Genomic DNA, 26,631 nt, shown 5'->3' with positions numbered 1-26,631 from the left:
CACAGTGGCCATGCACTACCTCAACAAAAAGGGGGGGGCAGGGTCACTTCCTCTGTGCAGGGAGGCGATGCAGCTCGGGTTCTGGGCCATCCAGCAGGAAGTTTCGATCTCTGCAGTTCATCTGGCCGGAGACGAAAACGTGACGGCGGACGCTCTGAGCAGGCAGAGCGCGATCTCTCGCGAGTGGGAGTTGGCTCAGGAGATTCTCTTGGAGATCTTCGCCCTTTGGGGGACCCCTCAAGTGGATCTCTTCGCCTCCAGTGTCAACCGGAAGTGCGAAAGGTTTTGCTCGCGGGAATTTCCTCCGAAAGGAGCCTTGGGAGACGCGTTCGTGGTGGAGTGGTCATTCCCGCTGCTGTACGCGTTTCCTCCAGTCCCCTTCATCCCGCAAGTGCTGCGGAGGTTACGGTAGTTCGGTTCCCGGATGATCCTCATTGCTCCGGCGTGGGCTCGGAGGACGTGGTACCCGGACCTTCTCGACTTGTCCATCTGCCCTCCACGTCGTCTTCCCTACCGAGACGATCTGCTCTCACGGGAGGGGGGTCAGGTTCTCCATCCAGAGGTCGGATCCCTCAACCTTCACGCTTGGCTTCTGAAAGGTTGAGGTATATGGATTGGGACCTCCCTGAAGACGTGATGGAGGTGTTGCTTTCGGCCCGTAGGCCAGCAACGAAGTCGCTGTACCGTTGCCGTTGGCGTAAGTTCTGCGACTGGTGCAGAGTTCGGAACGTGGATCCTTTTGCATGAGACATCCCCATGGTTCTGTCCTTTTTGCTTTCTCTGGCCCACAGGGGCTTGCAAGTGGGTACCATTAAAGGTTACCTGGCGGCGCTGTCCATCTTTAAGCGCTCGTCTGAAGAGTGTTCTTACTTTAAAATCCCTTTAATTTCACAGTTTCTGAAAGGGCTCACTAATGTGTTTCCTCCGTCACCTTTCCTGGTGCCCGGTTGGGATTTAAACCTTGTTCTTAGGTTTCTTATGGGTGCTCCGTTTGAGCCTTTACATTCTTGCCCTTTGAGGCTGTTAACTCTGAAAACTGTGTTTTTAGTTGCGGTTACTTCCGCTCGCAGGGTGAGTGAGTTACAGGCACTTTCAGTTAAGCCACCCTTCACTGTTTTTTCACAAGGACAGGGTTGTCCTTCGAGATCGTCCTTCTTTTCTTCCGAAGGTAGTGACGGAATTTCATTTAGCCCAGAAGGTTGTTCTTCCGGCATTCTATCCTCCTCCGCATCCTGGTAAGGAAGAGGAGAGGCTCCATAGGCTTGATCCTAGGAGAGCTTTAAGCTTTTATGTTTCACGCATGTCCCGGGTCAGAGTGGACGATCAACTCTTTATTGGTTACGCTGGAGAGCGTTTGGGGCAAGCTGTGACGAAACAGACTTTGTCCCGCTGGATTATTTTGGCCATCTCGGAGTGTTACCGTTTGGCGGGTAAGGACCCACCGGCTGGCTTGCGGGCCCATTCTACCAGGGGTGTGGCTGCATCTACTGCCCTGCAGAGGGGTGTTCCTATTCGCAACATCTGTGATGCAGCCACCTGGGCTTCAGTACATACATTTGTACGGCATTATTCCCTCGATTCCATCAGAGGGCAGGATCTGGCCTTTGGCAAGGCGGTCCTTTGCTCGGCTATTTGATTGGCTATTCTAAAATTTTGCTTCTAAATTCTTTCCCTCCTCCTTGTTTTGGTACTGCTTTGGGAGTCTGTCATAGATATGGAATACGTCGGAGGACCCAATCCCCTCGAAGAACAAGTTACTTTCTTACCTGGTAACGTTCTTTCGATGGGATGGTCCGACGACGTATTCCATATCGCTCCCGCCCTGCCTTCCCCGCTGCAGAATTTCTTTTGCGATTGCAGCTTACGTTCAGCAAGGCTTTGTGTCTGACTGGCAGTTGACTTATGTCACACGTTCTAGGGGGGAAAAAACTACAACTGAGGCTACGGGCGTCGTACGTCCTACTTATCACATCGGATGACGTCGGAGGAGGTCCTCGGCGCATCGACGTCATCAACGCAGGACGCAGACGCCGGAAAAGTTTCCGAAGCAGCACAGCTGTGGTGATTACATGTCATAGATATGGAATACGTCGTCGGACCATCCCATCGAAAGAACGTTACCAGGTAAGAAATTAACTTGTTCTTCTGACCTATTACACTGGAAGCATCCAACTATACACCTAAGTATAAGCAGTAAAATATTTAGCTGTCCAATTTACACCAAAAGCATCACTTAAAAGGATATAGAAGTAATCGGACTCAAATTCCCACTAAATACAACAGAAACAATATGTATCTGTTGAAGATTACGAACGGATACAAAATAAATATAGCTATTACATCAAAGCTGTATAATCTACATTTCCCCAATCTAAAATGGCCGACTTGCATCAAAACGCGATGTCGTCCTTCACCGTAACGCGATGACATCACTGCGCTGATATTTAAATTGAGTGCCCATTTTGGAACGCTCTATCCAGATCACGGATTGTTTGTTTTTCAACTTTGGACAATTTAATCCAAAATGCTAGCCTCACATAAAGGTAATACTCCCCCTCCCCCCCCCCTTTTTATAAACTTTTTACCCCTGCAATTTATACCAGCAAGAAACCTGCATCCCTAGACCTAGAACCTCAAGACTAAGATATGTTTTCATGCTTACAGGACTAACTCTTTCACAGCCAGTCATTTAGAAACGAGCAACATCAGTTATCTCAACTTTGAGAAATTTACAAATGGGTGAGTTCTTTTCCGTCGTTTCAGAAGGATTTCATGCTTTGCAAAACAGAGAAACCTACCAATAGTCACTTTCACTATCATTAACACAGTCGTACCATCATTGAGACTAGACCATTTTTCTTTTCACTTTAGAAATCCCAAACAAATCCTCCTGGTGATCCACTTTAGACACCGTGGGGAATTAGCGTGTCGATGTTGATACAAACAGAGGAACCATTCATACAGCATGCCACAGGAGCTAGAGGGAGGAAGTGTTGGATGTGATGAATCGCAGGAATTAGTCCCTTTGCCGCAGTGGGAGTCCCCCTAAGACTAACTAGGTGAGTCCACTCAACACCCTCCCTAGGAGTCAAGGCAGGTGGGACCTCACCGGGAGCTACTCCCCCTTTGGTAACAATGTAAGGGAGGCATGGAATCATATGTTTGACATGACACAAAGGTTACAAGTCTCAAAACCTTTGTTAGATTTTTGGGGTTCGGAAAAACCCCTGCGTTGCCCAATATCTATGATGGGCGTAGGCTCTACCATCAAATGATCAAGAATAAGATTTTTATTTTCACATGCCAAAAGCCAGTCACATGAAACTCGGCAAATGGAACACAACTGCAACAAAATCTGTACAATCGGCTTAGGTGTACAAATGGACAGTCAAGTATCAAGCTCGACGAGTATTCACCTAAGTAGACGAAAGAGGGAGAAAGAAAAGAGGGGGAATAAAAGCCTACATTCACGAAAGTCAAGCGCACAGTAATATCATTGAATGAGTTTACATAATGGAAACATTAGCCATATGCATCTAGGAATGATCCCCATATGTCCATGAACTTATTAGTGTCTCCAGACTGCCTGTAGATGGCCCTCTTGTATGTGGATACAGTTAACTCCTCCATCCAGTTATCAATACAGAAAGAAGTGGTTGACTTACATGCCAGTAGGATAATTTTCTTTTAGCAATCATGCATTCTCGGAGCAACCAGACTTTCAAAAAATGGTACCTCATCCAATGGAGACCCATCTCTGAGAATCGAGATTGATGCATTCATTGTAACAGTGCAGTTCAAAACCAGGCCCAACCTTTCACGGACCTCTTCCCAGAAGTCTCTTGTCTTTTTGGAAGTCCAAAGTAAATGACTCTGTGGACCCCTTCCCTCTTTGCACTTCCAACATTGGTCACGCTCCAAAAGATGTCCCTTGAACATATATTCTGGAGTCCAGAACGTCCTAAAGAGGATTTTAGTTTGCGACGCTCTTCGACCCCGGTCCATGCTGACTAAACTGACATTGTTAATGCTTTTCTTCCAGCAGCCTGGATCAACTGACTCACCTAGTTCACCAGCCCAGACATTAGCAAGCTCAGGATACCTTCTACTGCTGGATAGCAATACTCCATACATTGTTACAGCCGGATGTATTGCACGATTGTAAAGCTCAAGCGCTGACGAGGCTGCACTCTCCTGCGTCGATGGTTGCACTGGATCAATTTTGGCAGCAATGATTACCCTCAAGTGTCTGTACTCTGCATAGGTGCATTCACTCAAGTCAAAATCACGGCGGAGACGTGCAAAGGGGATCCATTTCCCATTGTCAACCAAATCCTTACTGTATCTTCCTCCCAGGAACCATGATGGCCAGAAGAGTATTTTCCCATGTGTGGTCAGTCCCAGATCGATGCATTTTGGAACAAGTACGAATCACATCCTATTCTATCTGATATGCAGCGCCAGCATTCACGCAGGAAGGCAGTCGTGGGTTCTGTAGGCGAGATGGTCTCGTAACCATCGTCAACAAGGCCTTTGGTGACAAGCGAGATACACTATTACACTCCAATACGATGTCATCCAGTTCATCTTGGTCAGGCCTTACAACCCGACATAGATGGCTAGCAGTAAACGCCAGATGATAGTCGAAGCAGTTCGGCAGATTCATACCACCTTGTTTCAGTGGGAGCTGCATCTTCCATAAGGCCAACCCTGGTGGCTTGCCATCCCACAGGAACTTCTGTAGCTAGTTTGAAAATACTTCTGAGCGTCTTGAAGGGACGCAGTTAATTTTGCCCCACAGTGAAAGTTTCAGAAGTGTCAGCCTGTCTTTCCGATTTTTCGATTGGGTATTCTTGATCTTTGGCCAATCCAGATTCCCAGCTATTTCATTTTCTTTGGACACCACTTAAAGTCAAATTGGTCACATGCGTGTTTCGTGCATTAATTAGTGACGGGAAGTATCTCAGATTTGATCCAATTCACTTTGTATCCAGACACCTCCGAGAAGCACCGAACAGCATGCATCGGATGTGGAATGCCAGTGCCAGGATCACATAGGAACACTAGCAAGTCGTTGCATAGAGACCCATTTTGTTTGCACATACACCTTCCCTGTTAGGCAAGATTGTATGCGGGACCCTTTGGCAGACTACACCAACCTTGTCCTTCTGGCAATAGGTAACTCAACCCTTGGTATAAGTTTGTACCACACAGGTTGGTAGTGTGGCTGAGCAGCCAGGCTCATCTCAAGAGGGGTCAATGTGAGCAGTAGGGTTTTTAGAGATTCACAGTGACCAGTATTCAAATAAACTCTTATATTCAAAGTTTCTTGATTAAACAATTATTTAAGTTAGTTGAATAATCCTTCTTCTGAAGGAGGCATTATATAATTAACTCAAGAATACACCTCAAAATTCACACTCTTAGTTTCTCTAAAACAGCAAGTACCCATTTGGGATGGCCCACGGATGGTTCTTACACCGTGAGGTGACTTAAATAACTAGAACACTGTGGACATTAATATCTCACTGGTACATTTAGAGCAATACGGAGTTTGGTGTCAAAGAAAAGGGTTTGGGAATAAAACAAAGGTTGCACAAATCTTCTGAAGCCGGTTAAGTACTTCTGACCCCCCCAATACAAAGTAAATTAACCCTTTTCCTGGGGCAAAGGTAAAGCACAGTCAGAAGTAAGGCGTCGTTCAGGGAGCCAGGCCAGCCAATGTTAATTGAACAAAAGTCTAGGTGAGCTGAAGCACTTCTTGCAGGTAAGTAAAAGTCTTGCGCAATGTTTTAGAAATCTTTGTAGAAAATGAAATTCCTGTAGGGCCACAAGCTGGGAGGCTTGTGAGGGACGAAGCTGCAAGCAACTGCAAAAGCAACCAAACAAATCTCAGCTGAGAGCTAGCCAGGCTACACAAGAGGTAAGTCCCCTAGTTTTACAGTACCTTTGATTAGAAAAAATTGGTTCCAGCTGGCTTCTATTCCTGTGTAGGTCTGCAGATCCTGTTCCTGGGCCGCTGTCGTGCGGACAAGAGGACGTCTGGGGACTCCTGCACTGTGAATGGAAGGTCGGCAGCAGCAATGGGCAAACTTCAGATTAGCGGCACTTCACGATATCAGCTCCTCGCGGCTCTCGGATACCACTATGGACTGTCCTCGTATCGAGGTGGCTCAGGATTGGTCAGTCCTGCTTCCTGGGAGTCCAGAGGGTTATCCTGGACCTCGGGTCTGACTTCAAGACGCTCCCTTGATTCTGGTGTTCCTCTACATGGCACTTTGGTTTCTGCAGCAGCAATGGAAGTACAGCCAGCTGTGAGAGGATGGCCAGATGAGCTCGTCTTGGGGTCGATTGGTACCACCAACCCAAGGGGAGAAGTCGTCCTTTGCAGGTCTTCTCTAGTCGAGGCGCATTTGGAGCTTCAGTACAGTGGCAGGGCTTCACCCGGCATAGCGAGGGTCCAGGAGTTGCAGCAGGCGTCTCTTCTAAGTTCTTCTTCAGATTCTTTCGTATAGTGGTCGACTCTGCCTTCCAAGCCAAAAGCCTCGCCTTTTATTCCGTTCTCTCCCATTCATTCCAGCCTAGCTGTCAGTCACCCAGCAGGGGGGCTTTCTTCCGAGGACAGTCCTTCAGCCAATCACCCTTGGGTGCATTCCTGTAACCAAGGAGAATAAGCACAGGGAGTTTTGCGCACCTCCCTCGCTTTGCCCTGCTGGAGCCAGACGCGCGCTTGACTTGCAAATTCCGCCAAAGGCAAAACAAACAAATGGAAAAGGGACCAAACATGATTTGGCGCGCAGAGTAAATCTCAAGAAGGACCTTTCCAACAAGAAATGGTGTAAAAAGACTGGGCCATTTTGAGGAAATGGGCACCCATGGGTGTCTTGCTGCAATTGCAGCCCGCGGTAAAAACACAATGGTAGGAAAAAGTAAACCACTGCCACCAGCCATTAATTGTAGAAAGGGTAACATAAAAATGTAACATAAAAATGTTACATGAGAAACTACACAGTACCCTATGGTAAGATGTGTGCTGGGTCTAGAAAGTTACAAAATGTAAGTAAAGTCAATTTCACTTCACTGAGTTTTCACCAAGAGAAGTTATTTAAACCTTTGGGAAATCTAAGACTTCCCTGTGCCACTGCACTGAAGGTGCTGTGTGTCCCAATGCAAACGATGATGCCTATGGAGTTTGTCGGGCTCCAAAGTAAAAAACGCAGAAAACCCAGAATTAAAAGTACAAATCCCAAAGTTCAGCAAAAGAGCTGGGGGTCTTGGAAGGTGGGAGGAATTTAGCACTAAACTGAAAATTGTCCCTGGCACCAGTCATTTCCTCTTATTTCCCCTCAATCCCACCACTCCAGTACTGGAATGAGGACGAGGCGACTAGGAGTTGTGCACATTCATATTCGGTTAAACCACTCTGGTACTGAGTCGAGGAAGAGACCTGAACTATTGCGAGGGTCATGCATGTCCAGAGAATAGGAATGTGTGGTCAGGCAATTGAACGCAAGGACTCGCACCTGCAGCCTGTTAACAGGCCGCTAAGTGTGTAGACTGGGTCTCGACTATTTTGGTGTTAATAGTGAGCCTGGTGAGCAATACTTAGATGTAATTTCACCTCCGTTTGAAAGATCTTTGTATATGCATCGGGATTGGGTATTTATCCAGTTGCTGCTTTTACATACTCTTGGAGCGATGCTGTGTCTGATATTTGCCCAATGTGTGGGACAGCCAGTGAAAGAGTTCTGCACTTTTCCCGCTATGTGAAAAGACTCTGAGGCGCGCAAACCTAAAACAGATTTAATGGGATGTTAGGAACTTTAAATCCCGCTTGGCTATTTTTAACACAATGTTTGGCTCCTAATGTGACATTTGCAACTGCTCGTTAGTTATAGGGCGTGGCTGAAAAGGCCATGAACTAGCTATTTTATTCATCTGGTTTTGGAGTTTTATCCTTCAAGGCTGCAAGCATTGCTTCCTTGTGTTTTTCTTTTTCTTTTAAATGTTATAATTTTTACTGTGGAGAGTCTAGCATGTTGTTGTTGTGTATTCTTATTCCTTGTTCAAATTTTGTTGAAATGTGTACTTTTAACTGGAGGGCTTATGCTGAGTAAAAGCATGGTATGATGGCTGACTCACTGGAATTGTTTGTATATGTTTTTAATGGTGTTTTGGATCTTACTTTTCCTATTCTCCAGCATGGGGTCTGGCATGGATTCACATGCTCATGAATATTCCCCGTCAGGTTGGGAATCCTCGGTAAAGGAAAAAATCAGTATCAGTTTCGTTTCTGATCTGTCTTTCTCAGTAGTAACCAATCACTGGTCTCTGGGTCATACTGCCCCCAGCCAATGACTGCCCTCTGCCTAAGCCCCGCCTCTGGCAGCCATCCTCAGATTTTTACCGCACGCTCAAGTGTTGGGAGTCCTCGTGTTTAGCTCTCGAGCTTTTGCTGCGTTTTCTCGATTTTTCAAAGAGAACTTCTCATTTTTCCGTCAAATAGAGCCTCGAGCTCCACCGTCTCTACATCCGATTAACGTGGATCTGTGTTGGATTTTTCTACGCCCCTCAAGGGTGAAGATTTCGTCGAGTTACGCTTCTTGGAGGATTTCAGAAGGGCCCAGGAGAAAGGAAGCTCGACGCCCAGAAAGCTGTTCAGGGTTTGCCCTGGATGCCAGCTGCAGAATGTGTTCAAGGAGGACGAGCACTCGAAATGTATCTAGTGCCTTCATGAGGACAAAACGCACGTGGAGAAGGACTGTGCGTTTTGCAGGAACATGTCTGAATGGACCGACCCATTCGTCTCTCCAACTGGCTGGAAGGAAAGAGCCCGTCAGGTGAGAAGAAGTCTGAGCGGTCTTCTAAGTCCTGTGAGGGTGCCCCGGCGACAGGGGCCCAACAGAAGGCAAAGCACCGCGAGTCTGCGGGCACCGGGAGCGCCGAACGGTCGGGCTCTTCGGCTGCCAGGCAGGGCGCGCCTTCCTCGGCACCGTCAACCACGAGCCAACACTCTGGTTCGGGGAAGAGGAAATCCAAGAACCCAGGTAAGCTTCTAGAGAGGCCCCGGTCGATCTCGAAGGATTCAGCCGAGGGGGAGCGAGGCAGTAACCCCCCCCCCCCCCCCCAAGGTGAAGGCCTCCAGCACGCGCAAGGTGGTGAAGGCCTTGATTCACCTGGCCAAGGCCTCTATCGAGGGAGTCGTGGCGGCCCTGGCGCAGCCTGTAGAAGTTACACCAGTGGAGGCAACCTCGGGGGCCCAGAGTCTCCCTGCCTCTGCGGAGGGAAGCCTCTTTCAGACCCATCGAAAAGACCCCCCGTGAAGACCCCAGCGGAAAAAGAGGAGAGGGGGCTGGTGGCCATTGTGGACACGGACACAGCATCTGAGGAGGAGCTGGTAGAAGTCTTAGAGGGCCTTGACGAGGGTGTCGAAGAGGGCTGTCCCCACGGGAGGGATCCCGACGAAGGTGACGACGAGAGTGACGGCGGCACCGGCGAGGGTCCTAGTCACCCTTCGCTTCCGGAGACGCAGGATAACTCGCCGGCCATTTTGTTGGCGATACACTATGTTCAGAGATGAGGACGAGATTGCCCTTACCACCGACGGAACCAGGCCCGGCGGGCAGCCCCCCGAACAAGAGAAGACGGATCCATCCAGCCCCGCCTTTTCAGCCCTCGCGGCCTGCTCAGCCTTTACCCACGTCCCCCGTCCCTGGGGATGACACGGGAGCGGACACGGCCACGACGGGTACCGACGACGGTGGTGATGACGGGACGGAGCTCCCTTCGCCCCCAGCCCGGGCTTCCCCGCCCGACGAGATCTGATCCAGGGCATCCAAGCTTTTTTCAGCTCTGCCCCGAAGAGAAGGAAGGTTTCCTTTACCAACGGCGCAAGGCCAAGAGGAAGACAGTTCTTGCCGTGCCTCTACTGGATGACATCTGGGACGAGGGTCCCACCCTTCTCAAGAACAGTAGTACCGGGTCCCCGACATGGCCCCTTTGTGCTTTGGGGCAAAACCGACCCCTGACTCGGTCGTCTCAGCAGCGGCCAAGAAGAAAGTGGGGCGGGGGCATCGGCCTCAACATCAACTTCCCTGCCGGACGGCGAAGGAAAGCAGCTGGACGCAATGGGACGACGAGTTATCTCGTCAGCGGCAACAACGATTAAGGCGGCCAACGCCCTCGCGATCATGGCCCGCTACGACAGGGAGTTATGGTACAAGATCACCTCCCTGTTGGACTTCCTACCGGATGAAAAGAGGGCCGGGGCCCTGGAGATCTTGCAAGAAGGCGAAGTGGCGTCGGACCACGCCATTACGGTGGCAACAGACATTGCTGACACTGGTTTCCGCCAGCTAGGCAACAGCATTTGCCTTAGACGACGAGGGTGGCTCAAGTCGACGGATTTCCGCCAGGACGTACAAGCCAAGGTTTTGGACATGCAGTTCGACGGGAACAATCGGTTTGGGAAAACAGTGGATGAGTACCTCCAAGCCATCAAGGCGGACACAGTGACAGCTAAGGCCCTAGGCGTTCTCCGGCAACGAAGGCAGTCCTTTCGGAGCACCGGAGGCAAGCAGGGCGCCTCCAAGGGATTCGGCGGTGGCTCCTCTACGTACCGCCAAGCGGTCCGCTCCTCTTCGCAGGAAGCCTATAGAGGATGAGGCAAGTCGGGTGGACCCCGCCGTCGCCAGGGAGGCCAAGGCGGCAAGGGGTCCTCCAAGCAAGATTGAACCAACAGCGTTGTCGGGCCCCCACCGAAGCATCCCGGTGGGAGGCCGGCTGGCGAAGTTCGTCAGTGTGTGGGAGTCCATCTCTACTGACCGTTGGGTGCTGGATGCCCTGGCCCAGGGGCACGCCCTCGAATTTCTAAAATGCCCCTGCATTCAACCCGTGGCCAGGAAGGAAAATCACGTCCCTCAACTGCTATTGAAGGTAAGGGCGATGCTCAAAAAAGGTGCCATCGAGCTTGTCCCGGAGAGGCTGCGGGGCTCCAGAGTATACTCCAGGTACTTCCTTGTGAAAAAAAAGACCGGAGGATGGCGCCCCATCCTGAACCTGCGACAACTGAACAAGAACATCAAGGCACAGAAGTTCTGGATGGTCACCCTCCAGCACGTGCTGGCACAGCTGGAGGAGGGCGGTTTCCTGTCGTCGTTGGATTTGGAGGATGCGTACTTCCACATCCCCATTCTAAAAGGACACCGAAAGATCCTCAGGTTCGTGGTCCAAGGATGGCACTACCAGTTCAAGGCTCTCCCGTTTGGATTGAAGTCGGCACCCAGGGTGTTCAAGTGCCTCGCACCGGTGGCGGCGCGGCTGCGCCTGCAGGGGGATCCAAGTCTACCCCTACCTGGACGACTGGCTCATCCGAGCAAGGATAAGGGAGCTCGCCATAGATCACACAGCGAAGACCGTCCAGCTGCTCATGGAACTGGGATTCTCCATCAACTTTCCCAAATCCCACCTGGTCCCGTCGCAAGTCGCACTGTTTCTGGGAGCCAAGCTCGACACAGTGGCGTGTCTGGCCTCGCCGTCAGAGGAAAGGACGAAGGCCATCCTGGGCAAGGTGCAGCATCTGCCGGCCACGGACGTGGCCAGGGTGAGATCCATCAAGTCCCTCCTCGGGATGATGTCCTCCTGCATATATCTCGTGCGCCCTCTGCAAGAGTTCCTAGACGCCCGCTGGATCCAAGCGACAGGCAGCTTCGAGGAGAGGATCCCGCTCGACAAGACCTTCCGACGAGCGATCCGGTGGTGGGGCACCCACGCTCATCTGACGGCGGGCAGACTTTCAGACCCCATCCCACCAGATAACGGTGACGACAGATGCTTCCCTGGAAGGGTGGGGAGCGCACACCGGAGAACTTCAGGCGAAAGGCCTTTGGCTCCCGGAGAAGATGTTCCACATCAACATCCTGGAGCTCTGTGCAGTGTTCTGGGCCTTCGGGTCCTTTCTCCTGTCCCTCAAGGGCAAGGTGGTGAGACTCTTCACCGACAACACCACCACGATGTGCTACATACGGATGCAGGGAGGAACCAGATCCCCAGCCCTCTCCAAGGAAGCCCAGGATCTGTGGCTTTGGGCCGTCACCCAAGGGATCTTTCTGGTGCCCTTTCATCTGGCAGGGATAAAGAACACCATCGCCGACTCACTCAGCAGGGAGCTGCGCTCGTGCCACGAGTGGGAACTACGTCCGGATCAAGTGGATCAAATCTTCCGACGATGGGGGGGGGGGGAAACCACAGATCGACCTGTTCGCGACGGACTCAAAGTGCCAGAGGACCGCCAGCAGGTTTCCCCCGCCGAGGAGCATGGGCAATGCTTTCTCGTTCCCCCTGGGACGGCCTGTTCCTATATGCGTTCCCTCCGTTGCCGTTGCTGCTCCGACTCGTCAACCAGCTCAAGAGGTCCCGGTGCAGGATGATCCTCGTCGCACCGGCATGGCCGAGGCAAATCTGGTTCCCGACCTTCTGGACTTGTCAGCGTCCCCACCAGTCAAGCTGCCGACGGACGCGGATCTTCTCTCCAGAGAAGGAGGCGCCATACTTCATCATGACCCGGAGTCGCTGAACTTGCAGGCCTGGCTCCTGCAGCACTAGAGTTTGGAGGGTACGATATCCCGGCTGACTGCAGAGAGGTCCTTGCAAAGGCCAGGGCGTCCTCAACTCTCAAGTGCTACGGACATAAGTGGAAGAGGTTCTCTGTCTGGTGCCGTGCACAGAAGATTAACCCTCTACGGATTACGGCCCCTCAAGTGCTGCCGTACCTACTGTCGCTGGCCAAGGCTGGACTGGCTCACGCCTCCAAGATACATCTGGCTGGGATCTCCCGATAAACCAGAACCACGGGACGGGTGTCCTTGTGGTCCCATCGCCTGGTGAAGGAATTTATGAAGGGATTGTTCCGATCGTTCCTGCCGGTGAAGGCCCCTGCCCCGTCGTGGGAGCTCAACGTGGTGCTGACCAGGCTCATGGGGGCGCCACCCGAGCCCCTGCATTCGGCACCGTTTAAGTTCCTGTCGTAGAAGACTTTCTTGTGGCCATCACCTCCGCCCGACGAGTGGGAGGGATCAGGCCCTATCCTGCAAGCCTCCATACTTGACTTTTCCCGACACGAGGGTGGTGCTGAGGACACACCCCTCCTTTATACACAAGGTGCCGTCGGACTTCCACCTCAACGAGCCCTTGGTGTTACCTGTTTTCTTCCCGTCTCCTTCGTCACCGGCCGAGAGGACTTTGCACTCGCTGGATGTGGCTAGAGCGCTGAAATTCTACGTGGACCGCACAAAGAGTTTTCGGAAGTCATCACAGCTGTTTGTGAACTTTGGACCTGTGAACCAAGGGAAGGCTCTCTCGAAGGCTTCCATTTCCAGATGGCTCTCCGGCTGCATCATGCACTGTCATCGGTTGGCAAACCGACCGTTGCCTGGCCGTCCGAGAGCCCATTCGACCAGAGCTATCGCTGCTACATGGCGTTCTTGTCTGGTGTGCCCCTGCTGGACATCTGCAGGGCTGCTATGTGGAGGTCGACGCACACCTTCACGAGATTCTACTGCGTCGACCGGGATTCCAGGGAGGAGTCCAGGGTCGGCCAAGCAGTGCTGCGCAACCTGTTCGCCTAAGGTGAGCCTGGTGAGGAGGTAAGATTTGCTTAATGTTGAGTTTGATGTAATGCTTAATGTTGAGCCTTTGCCACCTCCCGCTGGTTGTGCATGTGTGTACTGCTGTTTATTCTTATATTCATGAGCATGTGAATCCATGCCAGACTCCATGCTGGAGAAAGGAACAAGTTACTTACCTGTAACTGTTGTTCTCCAGGATGGGTCTGGCATGGATTCACATGCAAACCCTCCCTCCTACACCTCTGCAGCTCTTCACTTGGTCATACTGCCACTTTGCGTGCTGCCAAATCTGAAGATGGCTGCCAGAGGCGTGGCTTAGGGAGAGGGCAGTTATTGGCTGGTGGCAGTATGACCCAGAGACCAGTGATTGGTTACTACTGAGAAAGACCGATCAGAAACGAAACTGATACTGATTTTTTTTCTCTACCGAGGATTCCCGGCCTGACGACGGAATATTCATGAGCATGTGAATCCATGCCAGACCCATGCTGGAGAACAGTTACAGGTAAGTAACTTGTTCCTTTGTAAAGCACTTCCCTGTAAGTTCATATTTCTCTGCTTTGCTTCATATAACGAGTATAGTATCCATAGACACAGTGTAGCCTTTCCTTGTTGTGTGCTTTTGGGTTGACTGCCTACTTTCCCCTCCTGCTGTCCCAAGAGTAGTCTGACTGCTTAGCCACAACTACCTCTGCGAGTGCCTACCTACTTGCTGTCCCAAGACTAGTCTGACTGCTTAGCCACAACTACCTATGCGAGTGTCGGGAATAACTTGGTGGAAACCCCTGCCTTACACTACAGCGTGTTTTTTCCCTAGCCCTCCACGGGGGACCTGGATGGGGGCTCAGTTGGGAAAATCCAGTAAGGCAAGGAAAATGGCATGACACTTCCATGAGCTCACATGATTAAACATTTGACTCAACACCACCATAGGTCCTTTACTAGGAAAGGCTGTGCCCATCAACACTAAGACAGCAAACCCATTACAATGAATTTTCTTTTTTATGACGCGCTTAATATCAACCAGTGGTTTCTAAGCACGGGATTGGGAGTCAAACCTGTGTTGCGCTGCGTTGTCTTGCTTCCAAGACACATGCGTTGCCCCTGAGCTATCCTTCCTACTTCCCTGCATGCAGTGTAAACTGCCTTAGAGCACTGTGTACTGGGAACTGCAGACAGTTTATACACACTGGCGAGAGAGTTAAAGGAAAGTGTATTGCCTGTAGATGTTTAGGGCAGACTTCTAACTAACTTCCCTTGCAGGGAGTAGGTCTAGAATGTCTGCATTGTTTCAGATGGATAGGACTCTGGTGTTCTGCCTGTATGTCTTTTCAACATGTTGTATTGCTGGAAAAACGCATTTGTAATTTCAATCTTTTCCTGCAAAATTCGTGTTGCAGCCCTCTTAAGAAGCAGGTACTGTCATTTCCAAATCTTTTGCAACATTTTTTGGGTGTTTTGGTGTACCCAAATATTATTTTCCTGCCATAGTGCTAGTTCTCAAAAGCGGATAAAAGCCGGAGATCACACAGTGCAGAAAACGGTCCTAATTTGGGAAAAACTGAAAAACACTGCAAGATATACAGAATGTACACATTTGTGGATTTGTGATTGCGTTTGTGTAGGATATGATACTGGGCTTCCTACTGATCCATTTGTGTTTTGCGTAGGACCAAACCATCAAGCTTTGGGAATATGTAACTGGAAGAGAAGTGCAGAGCTGTGACCTTTCCACCAGTCATCGGCAAGATGGAGACGAAGACAAGGTATGAGTTTGTACATGGATCAGAGATATTTTGTGCTCGGGGATATTGATATTTGGTGCTCGGATATTTGGTGCTCAAACAGTTTGCCATACAAGATGGATTGAAGAAATATTTGTTCAATCCTCACTCCTAGGGCTCAGGAAAGACCACTGTGTCTCTAGTCGTTGAAGTTACCAGTCAGGCCAGTGGACTCACTAGGGAAATTCTTATGGTGTGTTTGGGGATGAAGAAACCTAGTCCTGTACCGGCCACTGTTTGAGTAATAGCAATGTGGGGGTACAGTAAGCTACTGGCTTATGTCTAGAGTGGGAGGAGGGTAGTGGTAGTAGGGGTGCTAGAGTATGTTTGGGGTGATAAATGGGCAAAATAGAATGAGGGGGAAAGAAATCCGCAGGGTTTTATCTGTAGGATCAAGGCAGGTTTTGAAGATCTGACACAGGAAGTGGCAGCATGTAAGGCTGAGTTTCCCTGTGGCGTCTTGCGCACGGAAGCACTAGGAAGTGTCTGAGGCATTTTGGTGCCTGGGCATTATTTTGTGCCTAGAGGTGCAGGAAGTTGCTGGGCGCAATGCCTTGTGGACAACCCACACCAGTAGTACTTTAGGTAGGTGAAAGTGAGGTTTTGGAGGTGTATGGCTGGGGCCCAAAGAGGGTGGTTTAAGTGGTGATAGAGGCAGAGGGCAGCAAGTACACTCATTATGGTGGTGTGAACTGGATAGGAGAGCAGTGCCCTGCAGCTTGAAGTGTAAGACAATGTGTTGGGGGACATGTTTGGTCTGGCTCACTGTGTCCTCTCGATAGGTTTGCTGGCGGGTCGCCTACACTCTGCACTCAAGATGATGGTTCTCAGTAGACATTTGGGGAGGGGCTGTGGAGGGTTGAAGTTGTGTGGGGGATTCGGGATGGGAGCTAAGCTATGTTCAGATGAGCTTGGGAAGGCACCATGAGAAAGAGCCTTTGTGGCAGGCACCATTGGTTTCTATCAAAGGCACCACATTGTATTTGTATAGCCTGGTCAAGGGTGGCATAGGAGAAGCATTTGGAAACTCATCTTTAATATCAGTGAGTCGCAGGCCACCAATGCCTTGCATGCCTTATTCCCTTTATACGTTTGCAATGGGAAGATGGTAAATTCAGCTCCATAGGCCTTTGTTTACTTTAGCTCCCTTTCTATTCTGTGCTTTGCTATGTCCTCTCAATTGCTTTCGAACATTCAGCCCAATGGTTGTCCTTCATTCAAGCAAGAAGCTTGTGATTGATTGTCTTGAAAATCCAGAGGGTGACTGCTTTCTTGCAGCTTCCTGAACAGTTTATGTTCCTGATCACAGACTGGGCGAGTTTCTATTTAGAGTTCTTATTTTGAGGAGGCCCTTCAACATTTTGATTTTCCCAGTTTTTTTTTAGTTCTTTGGTCCCCCTTTTTGGTGGCCAGAGGGCACACGCCTGAAATCCCCCGTCATTGCGTCCTTTTTACCTTCTGTAAATTAAGATTTTGGGTTGCCTCCTAAGACTTTGTCATTTTTGCCCTAGGTTCATTTGATCACCCTACGCAGGTTACTGAATGGTACCACAATGGAAACGTTCCATTGGGGATACCAATGGGTTTGTGGCTATTTTGTGTTTTTGGGCTTTTATTTGTCTAGATGACCATGAGGTAGGCCCACAATTGCCATTCTGACCATCTGGTCTCTTTGTGAGCCCTCAGTGTCCGTCTCCATATTGGTTTTAAGCCCTGTCTTGGCCATACTGGCTAAGCACAGTGGCTTTGGCATATCCCGGCTTCTGTTTTTTGTGCCTCTGGAGGCCCTGTCGGGCCCCGTCTCAACTGTCGCCCTTGCATCTACTGGTATGAGCCTTCCTCTCCTGGACCTTTGTCCTGGCAGTTTACCACTGCCACCTGAAGTTTTCTGCCCGACCTGAAGGTCGATGCCTCAGTGTTCCACCATGTCTTCAGCTTAGGATGTCTGAGGGTGCCACCAGCCATTATCTCCACCCTCGCACTGTTTGCTGCTGTTCTGCTGTTGACTTTTGTGCATCAAGCTTCTGGGAGCAGTCTTCTCGGGATCCCTCTTCATGAAGTCTTCCTTGCAAGATTATTCACTCCTGTCTTGACAGTAGATGTCCTGGGAGAAGAGCCTTTGTTCCTTTCTGTGACCATTTTTCTTTGACTCCTGGTGCAAGTCCTGGAGAATTGAATCATGAAGAATGCGCATGTGGAAATGTTTACCCACTGGGTTGTTTTGAGTTGCTGGGGCCATTTTCACTGATGCCACTCATGGAAGTACCGAACTTTGGTTCCTGGGGTGGGTGATGTGGCGAGCCAGAAAAAGGACATGATGAACTCTTATTTATTAAAGCAAAAGTCGGCGGCCTAATCTTCCCTAAATCAAGGGTGCTCCCAGCCTATAGTGCTAACGAAGGTGCTGGTTTGTCAGTTGTGCATGTCAACAGAAACTAGTTTGCTGTCCAAACCGACCCAATTTGTCCCTGCTACTAAGAAAAAGTAGCATAAAATGATTCCCTTTTCCTGAGGATACTGCTGGTACCAGTTTTTAATCTACTTTCAACTCCCCAGGGGAAGGGGGGGGTGGGTGACCCTTTTTTCGGGGTCTTCTCTTTTGGCTCCTCCTCAGCCAGTTCAAGGCTTGGTGTTGGGCTTGTGGGTTTACTCCTGGTCCTACCTCTTTCTCTTCACTACTATATTCTTAATGTCCCTCTTCCCCGGGGTATTTTCTTATACTGATTCTCTTTTCCAATCTCTCCTCCATTCATATTCAGTTGGTTTACAAGTGAACTCTATTTTACTACTTCCACTGCGACGAGTTACCCGTGTATGATGAGGCTTTTATTTTACTTCAGGCTTTATATCCTTTTGGTTTCAAAGTTTACTGTTTCAGACTAACTAGGACGAACGAGTTAATTGAGTGATTTTCATTTTTTATTTTTATTTATTTTTTTTCTTTGTAATCTTTATATCTTTGTCCTCAAAGTTAAATGTTTCATATTTCTTACTGTGACAAGTTAACTCTGTCATGATTCCCTAGAGTGTCCCTGTACCACCTGGGTACCTTCCCTCTTCGGGGAGAACGTTCTCTGAAGGTTTCCATCCCGGGGCTTCGCTGTGTCTCTGGGACATCGTTTTCCTCCTGAAGTTTGCATCCTTGTGCTCCATCTTCTGCACCCTTCCCCGGTGTCCGACTTGCTTCAGACACTTGTGTTCCTCTTAGATTGACATACTTGTGCCACTGAAAGAGGATGTCTTTATTTAATGCGAAGTGACCCTTTTTTCCAGGATAACAATATCTTTGTAGTTTGTTTGTCCAAGTCATGACTGTTCAGGTTATTTATCTGGGGTTGGGGGGGGGTGGGGGGAGTCTCTCCCAGTGACTTCCCACTTGTCTAGGAGGGTATTGCCTAGTGGGTTAACTTCCCTATCCTAACAGAAAGCGGCTTCCCCATTGGGGAGATAAAATTCCCTCGATTCGTCAGTTATTACTGGAGAAACTCACCTTTGGGTGTCCCCCTGGTTCATGGTAGATTTGGTGGCGAGTCTTTACCACATTTCTCTTTGACTTCTATTGGGGGTGGGGTGTCTTCCTGTTCTGCTGCTTATTATGGGGCAGCGTTCATCTTCCGACCTCTGGAACACATATTTGGGGTCTCTACTGGTCTTCACTGGAGTTGATCGCAGATTCTGCATCTGTGGGGTAGATCATACTTGCCTCCATTAATGCAAGTCATCCTTTAATTTTTCATTCCTATGGAACTTGCACTTGAATTGTTCTAAAATTGACTCTGCGATACCTACCTTCCCATGGCCATTTTTAACTTCTATCCTGCTTTGCTATTATGAAGTTACTAGAGTAAGTTACACTGTTCAAGGTAATGAGGTGCATACTTTTCCCTGAAACATTTAAGGAACGTTACCATTACTAATGTTTCATTGATACTTTGAAGCCTTTGGCTATGGTTTACAGCTGTTACATTTTCCCTATGTCTATAATGTACCATATGTGGCACTGCATTAATACTACTTTAATGCCCTGGGAATCTTCTAAATGATTGTGTATTAATGTCAAAAAGGCCTTCCATACTCTTTCATATGTGTTAGCTGCTGACCATCTGCAGACCTTCCGCCTACACTAGGGTTGGGCTGTCGCTACGACACTGCACTTCTTTGTGCAGGCCAATGGTGTGTTTACCTGCTTGTTAGTTTTTATGGTTCCCTCGATCTCCCCACTCGCTTTTTATTTTATGTTGGGTGCTGGGCTCTGGTCGTGCGCCCACATATAGACATTGGCGTTGGGAGAGTCCTTGTAAATATGCTTTGTATGTTTTTAATACTTTACATTATTACCAAAGTACTTTATTTGAACTATATTGTGTGACCTTTTTAATGTATGTTTGTTTCAATACATCACTGGCGTATTTATTAGCGTTATTTTTGTGGACTAATTGCACCTGTTACTACCCCTACTTGAGAGTTAAGCCTAGTTGCTCTGCCCGCGTGGACAGCACGACTAGGCTTAACGCTCAGGCAGGTTTGCTTGAGAGGTTTGCCTTACCATTCTTGTCAGTCGTTGGCCTCTCTTGGGGTTAGTAGTTGTAGCACCCTCAGAAGAGGGTGCTACAAAAACTTCCTTAACCTTTGGTGGGCTGAATGTTCATATGTACCCGCATGCACATGGATGTGCTTCCCTTGGCACAGTTTACCTGCAGTGTCACAAAAATCCTACTCTTGTCCCCAGCCAGGGCCTGACTGAAGCACAACAGTACTGTTATAACTGGAAAATTAAGGAAGGTCCTCGGATGATTGCACTTGTTTTTATGACAGTAACACTGAATGTTTCTCTGGCACTAGAAATATATCTATAGAGTTGAGACTGTACGTCCCATCCTGGTGGTGCAAGGCCTCCCTATATTGACCATTTCTTGACTAGATTTCAGGCTCAGGATAATGTACACCAGACCTGGGGCAACCAAGCAACCAGATGGTCCTTCTCTTCACACTCCAGCCGTGATGCAAACTCATAACACGCCCTGGCATCGAACCCGTAGGAATGTCTTTCTACTCTTGATAGAGCAGCACAACTAGTAGCTCCACAGCTGTTCTTACTTGAAGATCCTCATCGCTGCATTACTAGATCCAAAAACCCTCCTGCTGACCTCTTACCTCTCTGCTTGCAAGGATCCAAGCATTGGCTGCCGGTGGTTGAAAAGATCTGAACCAGTGCTTGGTCTTTGGAAAGGCACCAGAGTAACCTTGAAGTGAAGGCTGATTAACTTTGGGCTTTCTATTTGCCATTGGATAATGCTCAGCATCTGGAACAAGGTTCCATCTATCCGCAAATCGGAATATGGTCTGTCTCCTATGTGAGACTGAATCCTGGATGAGCCCTAGACAAGTCTGCAAGTTCCCTTAGGGTACACTGTCTAACCTTGAAACCAACGGTCTGATTGACCTTAGACTTTGTAGTGGACCCTAGAAAATGAGGTGAAATCTAGAAGATGCTCATAGAGGCTTTTCTGAACTGCACTACTTACTTGTAATCTGCACAATTTCATTTACTTCCTACTGGTGAGATCTAAAGCTTACTTTCATGACCAGCTTTTTGGGCATTTGCTTTATGCTCTTAACCTGTATTCCTTTCTACTCTGCTTTGAGTAGACTCGGAGCTCCTGATGACCACTATCACTAGGTGAGCCAAGGAGAACTTAACAAGTCTTTTTGCCTAGTGGTGGGAACGTTTTTCTTTTTGCACCCTTTCCTACATCGATTCCTTTGGGACCACACGTCTTTTTGCTTATTTTTTTTAACCCTGTCCTGACTCCTGGCAGTTAGTAAAGCCTTCTGCTTTACTGCCCTTGCCTGTTTTGCTCATTCTTATGGGGAAACTGACTAGTCCCTAAGGCTATTGGAACTGAGAGGCTGTCTCTCTTTTGGAATTGCTGTATGTTTACAATTGCAAATATCACCTTACAGTGACGTACAGTTAAGATACTTTGTATCCTCATAACATTTGACCCGTTTACTTTTTGGTTACTTTGACAATGTGCCTAAAACAAGCTGGTGGCAACTACTAGTGTTTTTCTGAGATTTTTCTTGTGCCCTTTTGCATTTATTGCAAATGGCTAAAGTTGGCTAGCACCCTAAAATGGCTGTGCCACTAGACTTTCGTTTGTTCTTTATCTTGTCCTTTTGGCCTTCTTCTTCTTGCCTCTCAAGTCAGGAAATGTCATGTATGGTAACCGCTTTCCCCGTGAAAGCTGCTGCTTCCACGGGTGGGGGGGGGGGCGCGGGGTGGGTGTGTGTGTGCGCATCAGTGTCCATGGAGGAGCTTGCTGGGACTGGCTGGTCTCAGTCCACATCCTCTGGCGCCCAGGCGTCTGTTGCTGTACTGATTTGATGACCAGTGCTTGTCTAAGATTAGATAACCCTGGGCTGTTTGAATGGTTCAGAGCCTTACCCTTGGTGGGTTGATGGTTCAGAGCCTTACCCTTGGTGGGTTTGAGCTAGGATAAAAGGATGGCTCTTGCAACTATTTGACAGATCATCGGTGGAACCAAGACTTCTATGAAGAAGAGCAGCCTGCTGACAACCGGAGGACGATCCCTGCAGCTGTCCAGCATCGACCCCAGTGATCGGCTCGGTGAAGCCCTGCTCCTCTGCCTGATCACAGAAGACCCTTGTTGGGGCATTGACCCCAGGACCGTTGGGGTCCCTTTTGGGCTACTGTGCTGTAGCCAATGCCGTTCGGACAGAGCCTTGGCTCTCGCAGGATCTTCAGCGCACGACATAAGTCACATTTTCTCAATTTCCTTCTCACAACAAGGGAAGCTGAGCTGAGGCTGTGTTGGTGTTTGCCTCCTGACTGTGTTCATCTCTGCTGAAACCATCCTTTTGCAATCTCATGAGGTGTCTTAAAGGGTCTGCACCATTGAGGTCGGCATAGTTTCTTTGTTTGGGGATCTTTAAGCGGTTGCCTGGAACAGTCTGGTGGGAACCGCAACCAGTTTCCTACACAAAAAAATTCTCTACACCTGCACCCCCTGGACTCCCCTTACCAGCACAATAGACAGAAAATTTGAGCCCTGGCAAATTCTGTTTGACCTAGTTTCACCTGGACGAATCTGGCTCAAGTGGGTAAGTGAATATACATATACTGGTGTCTGTCCACCCCCCCCCACCCCACTTTTTTCCCAAAAGGTAAGATATTGGGGTTAGAGGCCTTTGTCCTTAAACTCCCTCTGGCCTGGCCTTTGGTCATCAAACCTGGGCCAAGGATCCTTTCCTAAGATTTAACCAAGTCATGGGGTAGAGTACCTATTTTGAAGTAACTAGTTGCTTTACTAGCGATGGGCGAAAAGGGCAGAATTCACACTGGATTTTGCTTCTGCCTATTAAGCGAAATCGGCATTACGGTTCCGCCGCCACTGAAATTACACCCGGTTTTGTGCACTTTTGCGCAGAACATGGTGTTTCGTTTGCATGTTGGTTTTGTGTTGCAAGACTAGAAACTTTGCACAGGACTTTTTTCGCTCCGTGCTAGTGCAGCGTCACAAACCTTGCGCTGGCCTTTTTTTCGACTAATGCTACGTTCATGCAGCGGCATGAGAAGCTTTGTGCCACACTTTGATTTGTACTAGATTTCACACAGCGATTCCAGAAGCATTGTGCTTCTCTTTTTGAGACACAGGGTTGGCGGAACAGCGGTTTGGGGCGAAGCAGAAGGAAATTAGACAGATTTCACTTCCGCGGCTGGCAGAAAGGAATTTATACCACCACAACCAACTGCTTCTGTTTTGAAATGCGTACCCTGGAGAAACCATAGTAGAACTTGTGACTTTTGGGCACAAGGTCCCATTCATTTTAGGGCTGGACTTCATAAGTCAGAGGAAATAGGGTTGCGGTTATTCTCTCTAACTGTTTCTCTTGCATTTCATTACATACCCGATTTACTCTTGCTATGTAATATTATCGCTAAAGGTGAATGCATTGTATTTTCATATACTTACTGACAAACTTGAATTATTGGTGGTGGACTCCTTGTGCCCCTAGACAAGTCCCGCACTTTCCCTGAGACTCAGCTTTGACTGCTCTTCGACACTAGTAGATTAGCCTCTGTGTAGTCCTTTATTTACTATAAATCCTGTGGCCTTCTAAAGGCCTCCCCAGGGGCTGATTTGAGAAATTCATCTTAAAACCTAGGTTGAAGAAAGTGTCCACGCCCCTGAACACATGCTGTAGGACTCTGCATCACCTGCAAACTGCTAAACTCTGCCCTGGGACCAGCTGTACCAGGCTTCCTGTTCCTCAGCTTGGAGGTCACTTCCCTTGGCATGATGGCAATTTCTGAACCACAAGCCCTAGCAAACGCCCTGTCCACAGGAAGCTTTATATATCCCAAAAAGGAGTAACCGCCGAATGGAGTTGCAACATACTACTAATTCTGTATGCTGCTATTTAGAACAAGGTAATCGTGGTGTTGCCAGAATCACCGGTGGTCCATCCTTGTGGTATAATCTAAGGAACACTTAGCTGTGAGGACTACAAGCAAATTAATGTGTACATGTATACAAAGTCTTGTCAGAAAAAGCTTTTTTGTTATATATTTATTACATAAAGCTTCTAGTACCGGACAGTCAAGGTAGAGCATCCTGGTACATTTAAACTAGCAGACATCATTCGAGCATGTCTCTCGTGTGTTCCGCATCAAGGTATTTTAAAGACCTGGATTGCAACAACATATTACTCGCATACATTTGAACAATATCATAAAGGAAATAAAGAAATGTAAGGTGTGAGGAAAAACAGAGGGGTGAATATATTTTCAACAATTTTAGAAAATGGAACACAAAGGTAGACTGCAACAATATACACGCAAATCTAGTAGGCACTAATTAGTGGTGCAACAGCATATGGTGGGGGGGGCGAGAAAGGGAACACACTTGTCCTTCCAGAGTCAGGGCAAGCCCCATAAGCTATATGATTGTCTGAGATCTATTGGTGACCAATCCTCTGTCTATGGCGGGAACATAGAATTCCCAGGAGTGTATACAGGGCGAGCAAAGGCAAGGCTGGGTCCTAGGTGTGGTGCCTTCTGGGCCATGGGATTGTCTTCCTATAGTTATTAAACAAAAAATGAAGGGGATATTAAAATCTCACAAGGTGGACTGTACCATCAAGTGGTACCAATAGTGTCAATAAGAGAAGAGCATTCTCATTAAAAAAACAAATGCAAGCCAACCTTGAACTTGGGTCTGGGCGGAGGTGGGAGGAGTAGTGACGGGTCAATCTAGTCGAGCCGTGTTCAATCAGCAGGGACTAGAGTATGATACGGCTGTATACTGTGAAGGACTGGGAGTGAAGCGGCCTGAATCCATCTGTAAAGCATTAGCAACCATGTATCCTGAGTGGTGCACGCCAGGCATGGTCCCCATACACAGAGGGAATGTAAGGTACAGAGGATGTTCTTACTTAATTACCATGCACTAGTGGTGGAGTCTGGCAACGGTAGTGCTGAAAATGCCAGATGCACTGTATACACGTGCCCCCAAAGCAGCTAGTGAACCGGAGGTAGAGGACCGGTTGTGGCTGGTTGTAGAAGAGCAGCTGGGGAGCAGTCCCCCTGTTGTGTCACCAACCTGCGGGCGCTGTAAGGATGAAGTGGAATATGCTATGAAAAAAGTGGCAAAGAGTATGGACGGGTGCGCGTATGCTTAGCGTGGCGGGTTGCCATGTAAAATAGGGAGCCCCTGCAGAGGAGGAACGCACTGCTTACCTTGCTTGAGAAAGAATCGTGAAGCAATGGAGAACAGCGCTCAGTCCCAGTGGAGAAAGCTGTAGGCATACGTCGCGAGCGGACTGCGCATGCTCCGCAAGGGGAATGCTAATCCAGGACGCATGCTCACAAGCTGGAAGTCACTGCTCTGAGCCTGCGTCTGGATCCAGGAAAAATGTTACCTAGGTAACATATAGGGAAGCCTTGTGGACCTGCTGGTTGGGGGGGCTGTGTTGGCAGGGTCGTAAATCGGACTGAAGAGGCGGCCCCATGTGTTTTACAAAGTAGAAGCTGATGGTCATAACCAAGTATGACATGAACCTGCGTGGGCTGGTGTGCCAGAATGCACCAAGGTGTGTGTAAAGGGAACTGATCAAGGCAAATGGGGAGCCTGGCCAGTAAGCATGAAATGGGGCGCAGGCGATGGAGAGTGGGCGCCACCAGGTATGGAGAGGGTCCAAATATTGGCAGACTGGACGTAGGTGCCAGTCATTGGTGTGTACTGGTGCACAGTGTATAGTAAACAGTCAATGTACTGCTCTGGATAGCACTGGGTAGCAAGATTATGCACAAGCATGGGAGATGTATATGTAGTTGCTAATAGTTGTGTGGGTCTGCAGACCAGAGAGGTCACTTGGAATGTGCCAAATAAGGGTAGCCGCTTAGTATCGATTATCCAAAGGCGTTGCTTCGTTGAGGCCTGTTTCGATTGAGCGCAATTTAAAGACCCACCAAGCTTCTTTGTAGTTCAGGGCATTTTTCACATTCACTGTTTTGTATTCTTTCCAAGACCCACTACTTCAGTTGGTCTTGGTCATGTTGTAGTTCCAAAAAGTGGGAGACCAGTGGGGCTGTTGTCGTGCGGCATCTGATTTTGGACTGGTGTTCCACGATGCGTTTGTGTACCGGTCTGCTGGTCTGGCCTACGTAGTGTAAGCCACATGGACATTCTATTGCATAGACAACATTAAGTTTTTATTTTGTTGGTAAAACGGCATACTGTACAGTTGCCGCATGGGTAGTGGCCAGTGATCTCTTAGATTTCAGAGGCCTGTTCTCAGTGGTTTTTTGGGAAGTTTGGTGTGTGTGAGCCATTCACTTATGTTCTTGGACCATTTGAGGGCCATTCTGGATGGTGGTTCGCCAGGTAATGTCTGATCAGAGGCCAGAATTGTTTAATAATGCTCTATATCCTGTTGGTGTTCGGTCCAAAGGTTAACACAGGTAATTGTCGTTCTCAGCGTTTGTGTTTGGGCTGGAGCAGTGTCTCTCAGTGGGTGCAGGGAACTTGTTTTCTAGTATTTTTAAGCATTTTTTTGGGTAGCCCCGGGCTTTCGGTTTGGATTCCAGGATCTCTGCATGGTGCTGGTATTGGTGAGTCTCTGAGCAGTTGCGCCTGAGTCTGAGGAATTGACCGAAGGGTAGGTTAGTCTTCAGGCTCTCAGGATGATTACTTCGG

At 48.8% G+C, this 26,631-nt stretch overlaps 1 protein-coding gene across 4 annotated transcripts in view; it reads left to right on the top strand.

The window, feature by feature from the left end:
• Positions 1 to 26,631, top strand: part of WDR4 (WD repeat domain 4) — a 210,759-nt gene that overhangs the window by 116,693 nt on the left and 67,435 nt on the right. For all 4 annotated transcript variants that reach the window (XR_011283383.1, XM_069635657.1, XM_069635656.1 and 1 more), the window contains exon 7: positions 15,296 to 15,391. Coding sequence is in view for 3 of the 4 variants with exons in the window: in XM_069635657.1 (XP_069491758.1) it covers positions 15,296 to 15,391 (96 nt within the window). In the remaining variant the exon portion in view is untranslated. The remainder of the gene's footprint in view (positions 1 to 15,295; positions 15,392 to 26,631) is intronic.

Source organism: Ambystoma mexicanum, chromosome 7p, assembly GCF_040938575.1.
Source record: "Ambystoma mexicanum isolate Mex_15411 chromosome 7p, UKY_AmexF1_1, whole genome shotgun sequence".
NCBI lineage: Eukaryota > Metazoa > Chordata > Amphibia > Caudata > Ambystomatidae > Ambystoma > Ambystoma mexicanum.
This window is presented reverse-complemented; position numbering and strand designations above follow the sequence as displayed.